Here is a 17777-nt window from a genome sequence, read left to right as displayed (position 1 = left end):
AAGGGACAGAGCGGTGAAGGGGACGGCGGGGACGGGGCAGTGAAGGGGACGGTGGTCTGGTGATGGGAACAGATTTTTTTTCCCCGTGTGATTCTCTAATCTGTAACACAGAGAAAAGTGGGAACGGACAATGAACACTCCACCGAAGATGACTGATGTAAAACCAACTTGTTTTATTTCTTTTTTTTAATTTTTATTATTATTTCTTTATACTTTTCAAAATAATTTTCAAGCATACAACACTTTTACAGAAAGATAGATTACACAGGTATCTTCAATTTGTATATCAAATTAAACAAAAGGAACAAAATAATATGCTAATCTGTCTCAAGTCCTCAAATCGGAAATCCAAGATTACTTCTGAGTGATTACAAAAGAAAACAAAAAATTATCAATCCTATCAGGAAATTACAGTTTAACTAATATGTAATGGAATCTTACACTTTCAGATATCATGACGTTATACCTTTCCCAAGACATTTAAGAGATATGAAACTGGTCAACTGTGAAGGTTCTAGAAAAACATATTTTAAGGACTGGTAAATTGTTTTATTTCAGTGAAGGACACATACAACAGCTGTGGACCCGACACAGCGCTGTGTTTCAGTGTCTGAACAACGCCTGCATCAGGGGTCACTGTAGCGTTATAATTCACAAATAACAGGTCCTTAGATAAAACAAGGCAAATATAGCTGACGTTCAAATAGCTTTTCAGCGCTTTGGGCTATCTTTGCACGTGAACTACATTTGCCTTGTTTTATCTAAGGACCTGTTATTAGTGAATTATAATGCTACAGTGACCCCTGATGCAGGCGTTGTTCCGACGCTGAAACACAGTGCTGTGTCGGATCCACAGCTGTTGTATGTGTCCTTCATTGAAATAAAACAAGTTGGTTTTACATCAGTCTTCTTCGGTGGAGTGTTCATTGTCCGTTCCCACTTTTCTCTGTGTTGTTCATACCTCTGGGTTCCTTTTCCTGTTGGACTTTTTGTTGCTACATCATATCTGTACCAGGATGTTTTGGAAGACCAATACGACCTTTTTTTTTTTTCACTCTGCAGGAATCTATGCTCGTGCTTCATAAATCCAAGCGATGGATCACCAGAGCTAAATGAAATAAAAAGAGTTAACCGGGATTTTCAGGTAAGACTCAGATTTCAGTGTCTCTGTCGTTGTAGGGCAGGAGTGTTCAAATCTGGACCATGAAAGCCACAGCCAGGTCTGGTTTTCACTGTAGCTAAAATCTACAAATTAGACTAGTTCTTAGACTACATAGCAATGCCAATTCCAATTCCAATATATTCTTAAAGTCCACAAACTCAGTTAAGTTCTTTGTGGATAACAGTGGTTTTTGTTTTTTTTTAAAAGAAACCAATCACTGAAGAAGAAACATCAGTCTATACAATAAAAAGAGATTAGGCAGTCAAACTAATACCTATTGAGCCTTTAGATGTTTTCTGGATGTGATATGGTATGGTGGCCGCATTAGTCCACTTTTCCTCTTGTTTGCATTTCTGATCATTTGCAGTTAAGAAGCAGCGCCTTGATCCACAGTGGGCGGTACGCATCCCGCGAGGATTTCACCGTTGTGGTCCAGCCATTCTTCAGAAACACCATCGTCCCATTGGACAATGTGAGTTGATTTGCATTGAACTCCTGCCAAGCCCTGAATTTCGTAAGAGAACAAGCGCAGCAGATAGTGGTGGGAATGGTTCAACTGCTCTAAAGGATGAAATGCGAAGCAGTCTCTTGTTAATGATTTCTTCTATGCATACTCATGAGGAGTATAGGCAAGGAAGATAACTTAAGTTGCCCATGGACACTGAGATTAGGGATCGTGAGGGGAGAGACATGTGCTGTTATGGTAGAGAAAGTGAGAGGCGTAGAGAAAGTGAGAGGCGCACAGGATGGTAGCACCCCCTCCCCCGCCATTATTTTAATTTTAACGTTACGCTTTTGTAAAACTTTTATATATACTGTATATATTGAATCCAATGCGTTTAGGTACCAGTTTGATAAACGATATTTCAAAGAATAAAGAAACTTGGAAACTTCTTTGCCCTCCCACCTCTGCACACTCCTTCCCCGCCTACTCCTGCCACGTCCCTTCCCCCATACCTCTGTAATGTTCCCGGCGTGAGCAACACCCCCCCCCCCCCAAAGCTGCTGTCGCATCTGGGTCAGCTCATCCTCTGATGTCACTTCCTAGACGTGGGTCCAGGAAGCGATGTCAGAGGATGAACCGATGCTGGCGGGGGTTTCTGCTTGTGCCTGGAATGTTACAGAGATATAAGGGAAGGGAAGCGGCATGCTTGCGCAGCAGTGGAGGGGGGATGGAGAGGAGGACAGGTATCTGCGCCCTCACCAAGACTGCCTCCCCCCCTTCACTGTGCCACTGTAGTAATGGTACTCCAGTGAAAGACTGGGCCACTGAGCCAAGAGTCAGAGCTCTGCACCATCAAACAGCAGACTATGTCCCGACTCTTGTTTCTTAGGCAGGCTTGGACTTGGAGAACTGCTAAAGCCCTTGGAGTGAGAGGGGACAGCAGAGCACTGCTTTTATAATGACCCCTCATGGCCAAGTATTGAACAGCTCTTTAGGAAACACGATGGGCTCCCTGCTACGGTATTATATTAAACAGCTTGTGTGACGAGTCCCTGATAAGTCACGTGAAAAAGTTTTTAGAGGACATGCTTTATAGGAAAGCATAAAAACGGATCAAATGCATTAAAAAATGTAGGGGGGGGTCAATATTCAAAGTGAAATAAGCAGCCCCGTTTAAATTGCGACTGTGGACTACCTGGTATATTTAACAGGATGTAACTGGATGGTGCCACTGAAAATCTCCTCTAACTGCTAACCCCAGAACAAGTAGTATGTGGGCGGTCCGAGAGTTAGGGCAGAGTGGAAAAGTAGCCGGTCCGCTCACCAGTTAAGTAACTGCATAAAGTTAGGAAAAGCAAAACAGAAACAAAATGCCACTGCGTGGTCGGTTAAGTGCCAATATTCAGCACTTGACTAGCCAGGGTAACCGCACAAAGAGGGCCACATAGTTGTTTAAGTCCTGAATATTGCACTTAAACAGCTATGTGTTAGCAGGCACCACGAACCCAGAAATTAAATGCCGAAGCACAGACATGGCCCAGCATTGAATTTCCGGGCATAACGCAAGCAGCAGTCGGCAAAATGCTGAGTGCCGCTAGTGAATATCAACCTCCTGGTTTTTACTGTACCAACAGTCTGCCAGACAGACCCAGCAGCTAGTTAATTCTGCTACTATAAAGATGTAGGGTACCGGAAGCATATACAGTGGTACCTTGGTTTACGAGCATAATTCGTTCCAGAAGCATGCTCGTAATCCAAAGCACTTGTATAGCAAAGCAAATTTCCCCATAGGAAATAAAGAAAACTCAGACGATTTGTTCCACAATCCACAAGGTTTGCTATGGTGGCCCAGGGGTGGGTATCTGCCTGGATGATGCCCGGGTGCCGCAGCCCCTTCAGCAGGGTGACTTCCTTTAGGTGGCCAGGTGCTGGCAACTCTCAGGGTCCCCGTACAGCTGCCCTCCCACTTCAGGGCGATGCCTCTGCCATCCTCCAGCTCAGGCTCAGGTCCCGCTGCCAGGCTCTCAGCTCCCGAATTAAGCTGTCTGCCGTCCAATAAACGATCACGTACGCACACGTCATGTGTAAGCATGTACACCGATGAGCACGGCACAGCGTTCATCAACGCTGTGTGTCCTTACATGTGACGCGTATGTACACAATAGTTTATCGGGAAGGCGGACGGCTTAATTCGGGATCTGAGAGCTCGTTTATCGGGATGGCGCTTGTTTTGCGAGGTAAAATTTGCGGGAGTGTTATGCTCATCTTGCAAAACACTGGCAAACCGCGTTACTCGCAAACCGAGGTTTGGGATTGTACTTTATAAAATCAAGGTGATCAATTAAGAGAAGCTTTTTCTTTTCTACAGAACAGAAATCCAGATCTGAGTTTCTTCTCTGTGGACTGCTTCCATTTCAGTGAACGAGGTCATACCGAGATGGCTATCGCTCTCTGGAATAACATGGTATATATACACATAGTTTGGGGTTCTAAGCGAACAGTATGGTGGTATAGTGAGGTAGCTTGGTGTCCAGCATCATTGCACTATGAGCTCCCCTGCTCTTCTCCACTGCCCCAGCATCACCGCACTCCCTTGATACCTCCTCAAATCTTTGCTGGCAGTGAGCAGACTGTTCTACCCAGTGCTTGTGCCAGCTTCCTGCCATCACTTCCTGGTCCTGCGAACAGGAAGTGATGTCTGAGGGAGGGATGGAGGCCAGCACAAGCATCAAGTAGGAGAGCAAAGATTTGAAAATGTGGTGGGGTGCATTTCAGAAACTCCTCCCATCACTGGGGTGGGGGGAGAGGAGAGGTGCTGGCACCCTGCCCCTCCCCCCTTTACTATGCCACTCAAACTTTGGGAAATTATCTTTATGTATGTTTCATCCTCTTACTACTTTTTGCAAACTTTTTTTTTTAGTTGGAGCCTGTTGGTCTGAAGCAAGACTTCAATGACTTCTCCCACAATAGATCCAAACTTAAGTGTCCAACAGCTGTAAGTACAGCAGAAAATTCCGATACTTTGCCTGTGAATACTGAATAGTGGTTCTTAAATTAGGAGTCTTCATCTTCTTCCAAGGCTTAAGGCTTTGATTGGCCCAGGTTGTTTAAGGCCTCTCCTATGGAAGGGGCTTATGTGTCTGGGCCAATCAGAGCCTTAGACTCCTTCCTGGTGCATTCGGGGAGAGGCTTGAGGCTCTGATTGGCCCAGGTTGTTTAAAGCCCCTCGCAGGATGCACTGGGGAGGGGAAGGCCTGCCATTTTGAAGAGTGGGCATCCCTACTGCCAGCCATCAAAGTAAGGTAAGGAGGAGAGGGTGGGGGTCATCGGAGGCACAGGGAGGATGTTGCATGGTAGTGGGAGAGTGTGGGCATCTCTCCCACTGCCAAGAGCAGTTAGGGGGGGTGTTGGTTGGCAGCGGGAGAGGTGCTGAGGGGTGTGTTGGGTGGCGGCGGAAGAGATTGGGCATCTCTCTCACTGCCTAGGGGTATGTCGGTTGGGGCAGGAGAGATTGGGCATTTCTCTCACTGCTGGGGGGGGGTCGGTTGACAACAGGAGAGGTTGGGCATTTTTCCTGCTACTATGGGGGGGGCGTTGGTTGGCGGCACGAGAGACTGGGTATCTCTCCCGCTGTTGTTTTTTTTGTGTTTATTTTGCACATGTGCCCATCACTATCACCAGTGATGAGCACAAGCAAATTTAGCGAGTCTTCGCTACTCTACACCAACCTCATTTGAATGAGCATTTTTTGGGGAAAATGACTCACTTTTTTAAAATTGCTACTCTAAGCACTGCGACAGTAGCCTGGCGGTTTTTTACATGTTTTTTTTGAGAATCTAGGCCCCAGTGTTTCTCAACTGGGTCCTGGAGTACCCCCTTGCCAATCAGGTTTTCAAGATATCCACAATGAATATGCACAAAATAAATTTACATATAAGGAGGGCAGTGTAAGCAAATCAAGTTTCTGCATATTCATTGTGAATATCCTAAAAACCTGACTGGCAAGGGGGTTCTCCAAGATCCAGTTGAGAAATGCTATCTTGGAAAACCACCAGCCAGTCCGTTTTTTGGGATAGCCCTAATGAATATGCATGAGAGAGATTTGCATATAATGGAGGTGACAGACATGCAAATCTGCCCCATGCATATTAATTAGGCTTTCCTTAAAACCTGACTAACTGGTGGTCCTCCAGGACAGGGTTGGGAACCACTGGCTTAGACCGTAATCCCACTAGGGACAGAGAAAGTACCTGCATATGATAAATACTCGTATAAACCACTTTTGGTGTACCACAGAAAGGCAATACAGTTAAACCTTGGTTTGCGAGCATAATTCGTTCCAGAAGCATGCTCATAATCCAAAGCACTCGTATATCAACCCCAAACCTTTAATACAAAACACTATACGTACTTGTATTGCAAGACCTCGCTCATTTAGAACAGTCACTACTCTCTCTGACCCTGCAGGAGTGAAGAACCATTGGCTCAGTTGTGATGATGTGATGCATGTATACTTTATGTACTCGAATTGCAAGACTTTGCTCGTTTAGAACAGTCACTACACTCTTGCAGTGTCAGAGAGAAAGAAGAACCATTGGCTCAGTTGTGATGTGTGTGTACTGTATTGCAAAATACTGCTTGTATATCAAGTTAAAATTTAATAAAATGTATTGCTTGTCTTGCAAAACGCTTTCAAACCAAGTTACTGTACTTGCAATCCAAGGTTTTACTATATATCAAAATCCATGACCCGTTACCCTCCTTGAAACACAGGGTACAAACTGAGCCAATACAATTTCATGAGCACATCACAAACCTTTGATATGTAGCCCTATATTTTTTGCCCCCCCAGAATAGTGTATACTCCACAAACAGTGCACACTTCTTCACTAGTCTGTGCTTATACATACTCTTTATACTGTGCAGATTTTATTCATTTATTTGTTCATTTTTATAGCCCGTCCTCCCCAGGAGCCCAGAACGGGTTACAATAAAATAAAAATAAAATTTGGTACTTGGAATTTCCCTAACTGTCCCGAAGGCTCACAATCTAGCTAAAGTACCTAAGAAAACAATTATTAAAAAGTAAAGATATTACAGAGGAAGGGGTTAGAAGAGGGTAGGGAGGACAGGAAGTAGTGGAGAGGAGAGAAATATGTAGAATATTTCATAGAAATTCCTAACTTTACAGATAGGAGCACCATTTATGTAAATGAATTAAAGTAATATGTAAAAAGGAATAGAAGGGAGGAACTATTAAACAATAGAATTCAGTTAATAAAATAAAAAGAATAGGGGTAAAAACAATGGAATAAAATTTAAAATAATTCATAAACTGGAAGAAAAAAATTGAAAACCAAAATCAAATAAATCCGGCAGAAGTCCAATTTCCTGAAGCAGTTCTTTTGCCTCAGATGTGTGCACTATTTGTATATGCAAAGACCATTGTAAAAGAGTGCACTAAGGACCTTTTTTTTACAAAGCCATGCTAGCGGCCCCAAAGTCCTTTAAATCTCTTTGGGCTTCGGGGCCGTTACTGCGCAGCAGCCGCTAACGCAGCTTTGTAAAACAGGCCCTAAGTGTTGTGTTTCAATAGAAGGAAAAAGTTTTTTGTTTTTTGACCACAAACAGTTGTTGCAATTTGTTGGGGCCAAAGAAGGTGGGGGAGTGACCATTGATACAATAACAGGACCTTCAGTTTAACGAACCGGCTGCTGGAAGTTGTCTCTAATTTCTATTATGTTCCGATGATTTATTAATATTTTTCTTTATTGTGTTTTCTTAGGTTTTGGATCAAGTTAGTTTGTGGACTAAACAGTTAACATTTAATTTCTTAAGATTTACTTTTGGCCGGGCTTAGACCATCCATATTCTTTATATTGTAATTCTGATCAATATTCAAGTTGATGTGCTTGTGTAAAATGTAAAAATTTGAATTAAAAAAAAAAAAAGTAATAGTGTACTCTTTTTGAAGAATGTGCACTCTTTGCTTAACAGGAAAAAAAGGGGGGAGGGTAGTGTTTCCTGTCATTTTCATCTGAATAACAACATGGGAAGACCAGGTCATTTCATACAAATGCACATTCCTTGCTTTAACTCCCTAATTCCTCTGATCTTTCTTCTCTGAGATGGGTGACTTTCAGCAAAACGAAACATGAACCCGTGGCTTATGCTTTTTCTTCCATGCAGGAGAAGCCCTACATCTTCACAATGAAAAACAGTGGCCTACCGGAGCAGGAGAACCCTCCCCCAACCCCGCCTAAAGAGGGGGACACGGTTCCCTTCTGGGTCCCAATTGTGGCAGGAGTTTCTGGTGTACTGGTAGGAGCCATTCTCATCTTAGTGTATGTGAAGCTGAGGCCGAGGAGACGGGAAAAGGCACAGACCCAAGCTCCAGCTGTGGCCGAAATTAGATGGTCAACTCAAAATGCACACAAAGAACTGTAACACCTCATGTCCCTCGGTTAGAGAGGAAACAGATGCTAGAAGAGAATCTCCAATGCTACAGAATTCATCTTGCTACTTGTTTTTAATTATTAGCCACCCAAAGAAGCAGGACAATTCATGGACATGACAACGCTGTCCATGCTTTCAGACTTTAAGTCTGGAAATTCCTCCTTCTCCTCCCTGATTCTTCGAGCTGAATTGGCTTCTATCAAGTTAATGATATTATAAATCATCAACTGCAACTACTACTACGATTAATTATTTCTATAGCGCAACCAGACGCGCGCAGCGCTGCACAGAGTCACAAAGAAGAAAACAGGCCCTGCCCTGCATTTTCTTTGCCTCCCTCTTTTTTTCAATAATCCACTTGCCAGTCTTGCCATTGCTGCAACAGTCCTTCCTCGGCGAAAGCCTCATGGATGAACTCTGGATCTAGCACCTAGATAGTGCCTCCGAGTGATGGCTGAGGCTCGCGACCCTCTACAGCGTTGCTGGGACTTCAGTGTGAGCTGAAATGCAGGCTTCAGTTTCTGGAGGAAACACGCACCCCATAAATGTTTCTATATTTGTAATTATATACATCGTGAGCATGGAAGTATTCCTTAAGTTTTGTTTCGTTGTGTTGGAGGCAAGGGGATTGTCGTGCATTATTTCAGGAAGAGACTCTATGATAGTGTTTGAAGGATTGTCTTTTTACGGTAATCAAACTAGCAGCACAGAACAGTGAAGAGCAATAGACTGAGAGCCAAGGCTCCATTTTCTCAAACATGCCTTGTGACCTTTGATGAATTACTTAACCCTCTATGGCCTCGGGTACAAACTTAGGTTTCTATTTATTAAGCTGTATTATGGCAATAACAGGTGGGGGGGGGGGGTTTGCCTTTAACACTGGAATTTTTACCACAATTAATTCAAAAGAAGCACATTATTATGCTAAATGGACAACACAGCTGCTGCTGCTAATTTCCACTGGGATGATAATATACTAACTTGCTATGTTGCTTCAATCCCCACCACCACTACCACACACACACTTAGGCCTCAGTCCTCTAAAAGCCAAGATAATCTCTTCCCCCATTCTCAATCTAAGAACTGTTAAAAGTCCCAGGCCCCAATCCTTAGGGTTCCCGTATGGCTCCAGGAAAAAAGAGGATGGATTGAGACATCTGGGTTTCACTCAATGGAAGTAAAACCTGGATGTCTGAATCCATCCTCATTTTTCTGGAGCCATATGGTAAACCCTACCAATCCTCTCACTCCCAATTCCTCCAAGAATTCCCAGTCCTAACTCCCCTCCCCAGTCCACCCCCACCCTCTATACTCTCTAATTTAGCAGCCTGACCCCCTAGCTGTAGTACTGCAGGGAGTTTGCAGCTGGGGTTGACTCCTGCCTCATACTACCACACCTGCCAAGCAGATAAGTCTCCTGATCAGCCTCTCCATTCCCAACTCAAACCTACCCTCTCTTGCATTGCCACTGCGACCTTCTCAGTGCTGCAGTGAAGGAATATAAGCAGCATAAAAGAGGCAGGTGTGGGACCATGTTCCTGTATACATTGTTCCGAGATCTGTCAATCCCACCCTCTCCAATACAGGGTTTATGTTAGACGGGACAAGACCAGTAAAACTAGAAGTACCGGTGACAGGTCAAAAGCACGCGCCGACAAAGGCGCGCCAAGACAACTGAGCGCAAGGCGGAAGCCCGCACCAAAGAAAAACAGTGTTTTAAGGGGCTCCGACGGGGGTGTTGATGGAGAACCCCCCCCTCCCCACTTTACTGAATACAGATCACGCTGGCGTTGTGGGGGGTTTGGGGGGTTGTAACCCCCCACATTATACTGAAAACTTTACTTTTTCCCTAAAAAACAGGGAAAAAGTTAAGTTTTCAGTATAATGAGGGGGGTTACAACCCCCCACAATGCCGGCGCAATCTGTATTCAGTAAAGTGGGGGGGGTTCCCCACCAACACCCCCATCGGAGCCCCTTAAAACACTGTTTTTCTTCGGCGCGGGCTTCTGCCTTGCGCTCAGTTGTCTCGGCGCGCCTTTGTCGGCGCATGCTTTTGACTATGAACCAGCAGTGACACAAGCAGGGAGAGGGTTTCACACCTGCCTGTTATGCTGCTTTTACCAAAGCCAACCAAGGAAAATGATTAGATTGTAAGCTCTTCTGAGCAGGGACCATCTATTGTATGTTAAAATGTACAGCGCTGCGTACGCCTTTCAGCGCTTTAGAAATAATAAATAGTAGTAGTAGTAGTAATAAGTGGGAGGAAGGTGGATATATAGAGAAAATTTGTAATGCAAAGAGATAGAGAGAGATAAGCCCTGCTAGATGGAGGGAAAGAGAGAAAGATAAAGTAGTGCTGGATTTGGGAGATAGGGTGATGGTAGATTGGGGAGAGAGAGATGGGGTGATGCTGAATGGAGGCAGAGAGATGAGGTGATGCTGGATGGGGGAAAGACAGAGAGAGGATAATGCTGGATGGAAGAAGATAGAAAGATAAGGCAATGGGGAAAAAGAGGAAATGCTGCAAGGCAGAGGGGAGAAAGAGAGATGCTCCATTACATGGGGGAGAGAGAGATGCTAGATAGCACAGGGGAAAAGAAAGGAGAGTTAAAGGGACTGGAAGATAAGAGAAAGAAGAATTGGAGTCCTTGTGGGAAAGAAAAAGATATAAGCTTTAGGTAAACGGAGTGACAAAAGGGAGACTGAATAGTGAGAAAGAATGAAACCCAAACACACAAATGGAAGAAAAACACAGAAGAATGCTGAAACAAAAAGATCAGCATCAGAGATGACTTTAGTGAAAGATGTGACAAAGACAGGAGGGTTATATACAAGAGTCTGGCTACTAGGTGATATTTTGGGATTGCTGAGCCCTGTTTGTGTTGGAGCAGAAGCTGTGCTGTGGTGGCAAACCTTTTACGTTTTTAAAATTACACAAATGGAAACGGGGGGTTCCTTTTCCAGGTTTAGGAGAGGCGTAAAGACAATCGAGGGGAGGAGGCGGGGCTAGGGTAGAACGAGCTTTGCAGTTACAAGGCAAAGGGCTCTCCGGGTGTCTGTTTACAAACCCGACAGAAAAGCCAACCCACGAACCCCATCTTCTCAGGGCCAGGTTTTGAAATTATCTCCACAGTGTGCAAGCTTTAGGAGGCAATGCTAAAAGATGGAGTCTGTGCACTGTGCTTTATGCTAATGTGATCCACTTTGTGCAATAGGAAAAAAGAAACACAAATGTGATCAAGGGAAACCAGTGCAATGCCAGTGTAACTTCCCCCTACTCACCAGATAAGAGAGGAGGGACTATTCTTTAGCCACAACAATCTTCAAGGTACCCCAGTTCTTTTACAAAAAATAGATAGTTCTAAATCTGGCATTGTCATATTAACATAGGGACTTTGGATCATCTGTTATATTTTTGTCCATTGATGCTTGGTTTCTGGAAGTCAATTTGGGGACAAATTAATCTCATTCTTGAGTCATCCATCCCCTTGTCCTATGAGGCGATAATTTGTGGTACACTTCTTCATGTTAAACCTACTTTAGATAAATATAAAAGTCGACTTTTCCTGATCTTGACAGGAATAGGGGTTCAACTGATTACTCATAACTGGAAAAGCCATGATAGGATTAATTTTACTTTTTGGTGGGTAACTGTGTGTACCACATACAAGTATGGAAGGATGATGGCGGAACGTTTGGGGACTAATAAGTCTTTTAATGATGTATGGAGTCCATTGACTAATTTTATTGCATTATAATTAGGGTCATGTGTCTTTCTTTCTTTTTTCATTAGATTCCTTACACATTCGGGGGGATGGGGGGGGGGCAGAGGGAGGGAATGTATTTTGAGGAGTTAAATTATTTCATTATAATATTGAAATCATATGTATTATTGTTTAGATAATTAAAATAAGGAGGGGAGAAAATGATTGTTTAATGTATTAACTGTATAGTTAAGTGTGTTTTGTGTAGTTTTTCTGATTTATCATTTGTATTTCACTATCAAAAGTTTGAAAATCAATAAAATTTATAAAACCAAAAAAACAATCTTCAAGATTAAAAGAGTAAAACTTGCAAATTGACCATATCATGAAAGTAACTGCAATTATTTTTGTATTGTCTGATTTCAATGATCTGAAAGTATATCATGGCAATGATGACAAAAAGTCTTATCAATTGTAAAACATATTCTCCCAAACATTGGAAGCCAATATATCAAATAGAGCAGTGATTCCCAACCCTGTCCTGGAGGAACACCAGGCCAATCGGGTTTTCAGGCTAGCCCTAATGAATATGCATGAGAGAGATTTGCATATGATGGAAGTGATAGGCATGCAAATTTGCTTCATGCATATTCATTAGGGCTAGCCTGAAAACCCAATTGGCCTGGTGTTCCTCCAGGACAGGGTTGGGAACCACTGAAATAGAGGACTGGACTTGCTCTCAAAACATGGAGTGCCAGTCAATAGCCTAACAGCGGGATTCTGAGTTGCCTGACCAGCATTAATCCTAGTCTGAGCCACTGATGTGTTTTCATAATCCTACAGTGTCAGAAATAAAATCTTATACAGTACACATTATTCAACAGACTTGCTTAATTTTTGATAGTCACATCATCATGAACTCTTCCGCATCTATATTTGGTCAAGCTTTTTAGTGCTTTAATTTTCACGTTAGCAGGCAGAAACGTTTGCATATATTTTGTAAAGACGCTGAATAATTTGCAACTCCGCCTCTTTCTTATTTTAGTGGTATTTGATAGACCACCACTTGCGGGAAACTTCATGGCGATTTACAGAATTTCTGTAATAAACTTTAAACAGGAAAAACAGATACTGTGACACATCAGCAAGGGGAACTTAAATCAAGGAGAATGAAAGGGAAGGAATGATGCATAGAATAGCATTATCCAGAAGAGAATATGTAAATATTGGACACGTGAGAAAAACAAGATTGAGGAAGGGGGGATACATGGGGTGTCTCCAAGAAAGAGTGAGAGATCCTTCATGCATATACTCTAGTCAAAAAAATCAAGCTTTCAAAATAGCCCAGATTTTTAAAATGAGTATTCTGCCCAATACTTGCCCACCAGCAGGTCGCATAAACGTACACATTCTGGTCATTGCTCATATAAAATTACCCCATATTTAAAAGTAAGAGACATTTTTGCATGTATATTGCTATATATACATGAAAACAAAGTTACTTACCTGTAGCAGCTGTTCTTCAAAGACAGCAGGATGACTGTTCTTACTGTTGGTTGGCACAACCACAGAAATGCTACTCAGTGTTCTTTCCTATAAGTGTTTGGAAGCGTCTCATTATGCCTGCATACATCTTCCCACCTGCCATCACTACACGTCACCATAGCTGATAGAATGCAACTCCAAGGGGAGATGGGTGAGGCACCTGCTACAGGTAACTGCTTTCTTTGAAGAAAAACAGGATGAAGACTACTCTTACTGTTGAGAATCCCTAGCTATCGGGCTGTCCTTAATAAAAAGGGGAAAACAAGGAGGCCTGCAATAGGCAAGGTCCATTGACAGATCAGAACTTCAAGTGCAGTCAGCTTATTTATTTGGGACAGCTTGGAATAGAAAAATGAGACTAAGAGGTGAAATTGGATTCTAAACCCCACACAAATTTTGAAGGACTGTCTGATCAAAGCAGCTGTTGTGTCAGGAATCTTAGTCTAGGATCAGGAGTTCTCAACCCAGTGCTCAGGACACACTAAGCCAGTCTGGCTTTCAAGATACCCACAGTGCCTATGCATGAGCTGTCTCCATGTATGCAAATTTATCTCATACATATTCATTGACTACAAAACATTACTGAAGCTATTTTGCAACATCAGAATCTAATTTTAATAATACTTATGCATATTCATTGAGGGTATCCTGGAAAATTTCTGTACAGATATTGAAGGTTCAATCTAATTAAAAAAAAAAAAACTGCTAGAAATTTTGCAAAAAATATTTTTATCAATGTATCATTGCTGAATGTGAAAACAAATGTTATAGCTATAATACCAAGAAATTTGTTCCATTAAGCAAAAATAATAGCAAATTTTAAGAAAAACAGAGCTTTATGTAATCAGAGACTTTGAGCAATTGTTTAAAAATTTTTAAACAATTTCTGAACAAGCACAATCAAATTCATAGGAAAAGCTTCAATTTGCACAATTTGTCCAACTTTAGGTTTTTCTGGACATCCCTACTACACTGCCATATGATTCTGCTCTGGAGACCTGAGGGGCTTTGGTTTTGTGTTAAGTGGTGGAAAGATCCACCAAGTTGGTGCCCCACTCTTAAAAGGTCTTATGGCCAATATTGATGCTCAGGGACCACTCATGTGGCTGTATGACCTTGCTCCGTCTGTCTGGTGTGAATGAATTTGGAATGGAAGTCCCTTCATCAAATTGCTCTAGATTAGCCACCAAGATAAAGAAATCTTTAGGGATTGCATAATCATGATAATCCCCAAGGTCCCCTGTGGCTTGATAGCATTGGGAAGACAGGGCCAATTGAGTCATCCTCATTTTGAGGCATATCATAGGTGTGACATGTACTTTGGAGGCCAAGTAACACAACAATTTAAACATCTACCAAGCCGATACCTGCTGACTCTGTTGAACCTCTAAGTTGAGCACCTCTATTTGCTGAATCAGGAGAAAGGCCTAAGCCTGAGTCATATCTAGCAGTGATCCTATAAATTCCAATTGCTGGGATGAGTCAAGGTGAGACTTGGGGTAATTGACAATGAACCCTAGTAGCTCCAGCACCCAAATGCTTTTATGCATTGTTTCTTGCATGTCTTCATGTGCTTTGCATCCCTAGTCTGCATAGCAATGCTGCAACTACTGCTAGACACTTTGAATGTTCTGGATGCTGATGCAAGGCCAAACAATAGTAGTGGTACCCATAGTGATGTTTCCATACTGAAAATCTGAAATACTTCCTGTCACTGAGATGCATCCTTTAACACCAGAAAGCACAGATAGTCTTCTTCCTGAATCATGAGGAGTATGGGGCCCAATATTTGCTTAGGGCCTTTAGATCTAGGATGGGTTGAAATTCCTGCTTTCTTGGCAATCAGGAAATACTTGAGAGTAAAATCTTTGCCCTCTTTCCCCTGGAGGAACAGGTTTGACTGCATTGGCTTGTAAGAGGGAAGACAGTTCCTTTGTAAGCAATTTCTGGTGTTTAGAGCTTACCTTTGATGCTCTCAGAGGACAATTTGTAGGGATAGCTTCCAAGTGTGACCTATTTAGACTAGTTTGAGAATTCATTGGCCTGAGGTTACAAGAGGCCACCTTACCTGGAGGAAAATTTGCCTCTCTCCTGTTGAAAGGGCTTGTAGGACAGTTACTAGAATTGCAACGTTGCTCTCCTGTTGTTCATCCTTTGCCTTGACTGGGGAGCCTGCTGGGACCTCTTGACTCAGTGGGAGAGACTCCTGGTTATTCTGGAATGATCAAGAGCAGTGGCATAACCAGACAGCCAATTTTAGGTGGGCCTGAGTTCAAAGTGGGTGGGCACAAAATATTGTCTCAGCCTGGTTGAAGAGAGTTTTGGCTACTTTTTTGGAGGAGATCTTAAATGGGTGATGCTTGGGGATCCTCACCAGCTACAGCAAGGGTCTAGACCAGGGGGTGGCAAAGTCCCTACTCAAGGGCTGCAATCCAATTGGGTTTTCAGGATTTCCCCAATGAATAGGCATGAGATCTTTAAGCATCCAATGAAAGCAGTACATGCAAATAGATCTCATGCCTATTCATTGGGGTAATCCTAAAAACCCAACTAGATTGCGGCCCTCGAGGAGATACTTTGACACCCCTGGTCTAGACATTCTTGGGCCCAGGTTAGAAAATAAAGGATGGGGACCCCTGATTCTCTTCTCCTTCTTGCCTCTGCTCTCTCCACCTGCCATTACAATCACAGTGACACACCTTCACCAGATACAAGGTATCACAAATTAAAATTAAAATACATATACAAAATTGAACTGGGAATCCAAAGAGTTAAATGGCATATTCTGCAATAGTGGAGAAATGAAAAGGAAAATGCATTCCATTTTCTGGTGGACACAGTTCAAGGATATCTGCTAACATATTTCAGTTAATAAAAATAAAATTCTTTTTTCTATCTTTGTTGTCTGAACATTTTCTTTTTCTATCATGCTGGTTCCAGTTTCTCTTTTCTGCTTTCCTGTGTTTCTTCTGCTAATTCTCCTTTAAGTGCCTGTTGTCCATTTGTCTTTTCTCCTCTCCTGTCTTGTTCCATTCCTTCACTGCATCTGCCTGACATATTGGTCCATCTTTTTTTTTTTTTCTACAACTGTCTGCCACTTTCCATCCAGGTGGAAATAGGAAGTTGTGGCAGACAGAAGGGTTTGGGGTCAGCTGCAGGAAGTGAATAGGAATCACTGTCACCACCCTTTCAAAGAAAAACTTGTTACAGGAGGGAGATGCATGGCTGTGGAACCTCCCTCCATGCCGGCTACACTGCTGCTGGGTGGGCCTAAGCCCAAATTGGGTTGGCCCAGGACCACCCATGACTAAGCTGCTGGTCAAGAGGTAGGGTATACCTATGACTTAGAAAGTAGTAGGTCCTTCAATACCATCTCCCAGTACACCTCTGGGAGTTGTAGGCCAAACCAGCAGAGGGCTGGGATAGTGAAATGAGCATCTTTTGATGAGGTCTGTGACCTCACCAAAAAGACCTTACCAAACAGAATATCATGCCAGCATGGAACATCTTCTGAACGACAGAATCCAAGTCTGAGGCATGCAGATAGATAAGTCTGTGCAACCCCAAATTCATGGTGCAGGCCCTGGACACCATCTCAAAAGCATCAAGGGTTACCCACACCATGTGCTTTCCACATTCCCACTCTTGAGCTACTCCCTGGAGAAAGTCTGTGAACTCCGCCACATTATACACAATGTTCTGCAAGTGCATATAGGATGCTAGCATAGTGCTTAGGAAACATTTATTCCCCAAAGACTCCAAAGTCCAAGCCTCCCTCCTCAGGGGCACCAAGGAATGAGTCTTGGGAAATCTTGACTCTTTTGAGAGTAATTCAACCACTGTAGAATAGTGTGGAATTGGAGCTTCCCAAATCTGGGATCCTTTTGGACAATACATATAAGATTCAACCTTCTTATTGACCTGATGTACAGAGAAGGGGGTGGGGATCTCCCACTGCTGCCTATAGATTCTTAAAGATTCAAGCATAGGTACTGATATAGCTTCCTGGGGGAGGAGGGGGGTGTAATCAAACTGAAGGATGTCTAATAGCTCAGATCTGGGCTGATCCTCAGTCTCCAACTCAAATGGGTTGGACTTAGCCATCTCCTTGTCAAAGTCAACATAGAAAAGCTGCTCTGGGGGTGACTCTTTTTTCTGAAAAAGGCCAAAGAATCCTTCCTATGAGACATCTTCTGGAGCATCCTCAGACACCCAAGAGCAGTTTGAATCATAAAAATATACCCCTGAGAAAGTATGACTCTTGAGTACTGCCTCATGGTTAGGTCCAGGATGAGGATGCCAAGGAACCAATGTTCTTTTGGGTCTGCGGAAGCTCTTTTCCTCAAGCATGTTATTAAATGAGAGTACCCAAGAAAGGGACTTGGGGGTAATGGTGGACATGACAATGAAGCTGATGGCACAGTGCGCAGAGGCCGCTAAGAAGGCAAACAGAATGCTAGGCATA

At 43.0% G+C, this 17777-nt stretch overlaps 1 protein-coding gene across 1 annotated transcript in view; it reads left to right on the top strand.

Moving 5' to 3' along the window:
- Positions 1-9690, top strand: part of PLB1 (phospholipase B1) — a 225477-nt gene extending 215787 nt beyond the window's left edge. The window contains exons 53-57 of the mRNA XM_033937660.1: positions 1063-1144; positions 1530-1634; positions 3976-4071; positions 4528-4602; positions 7797-9690. Of these exons, the coding sequence (XP_033793551.1) occupies positions 1063-1144; positions 1530-1634; positions 3976-4071; positions 4528-4602; positions 7797-8054 (616 nt within the window). The 3' untranslated portion in view covers positions 8055-9690. The remainder of the gene's footprint in view (positions 1-1062; positions 1145-1529; positions 1635-3975; positions 4072-4527; positions 4603-7796) is intronic.
- Positions 9691-17777: the final 8087 nt, after the last annotated feature.

Source organism: Geotrypetes seraphini, chromosome 3, assembly GCF_902459505.1.
Source record: "Geotrypetes seraphini chromosome 3, aGeoSer1.1, whole genome shotgun sequence".
Lineage (NCBI taxonomy): Eukaryota > Metazoa > Chordata > Amphibia > Gymnophiona > Dermophiidae > Geotrypetes > Geotrypetes seraphini.
The sequence above is the reverse complement of the archived record's forward strand: the minus strand, read 5'-3'. Positions and strand labels throughout refer to the sequence as shown.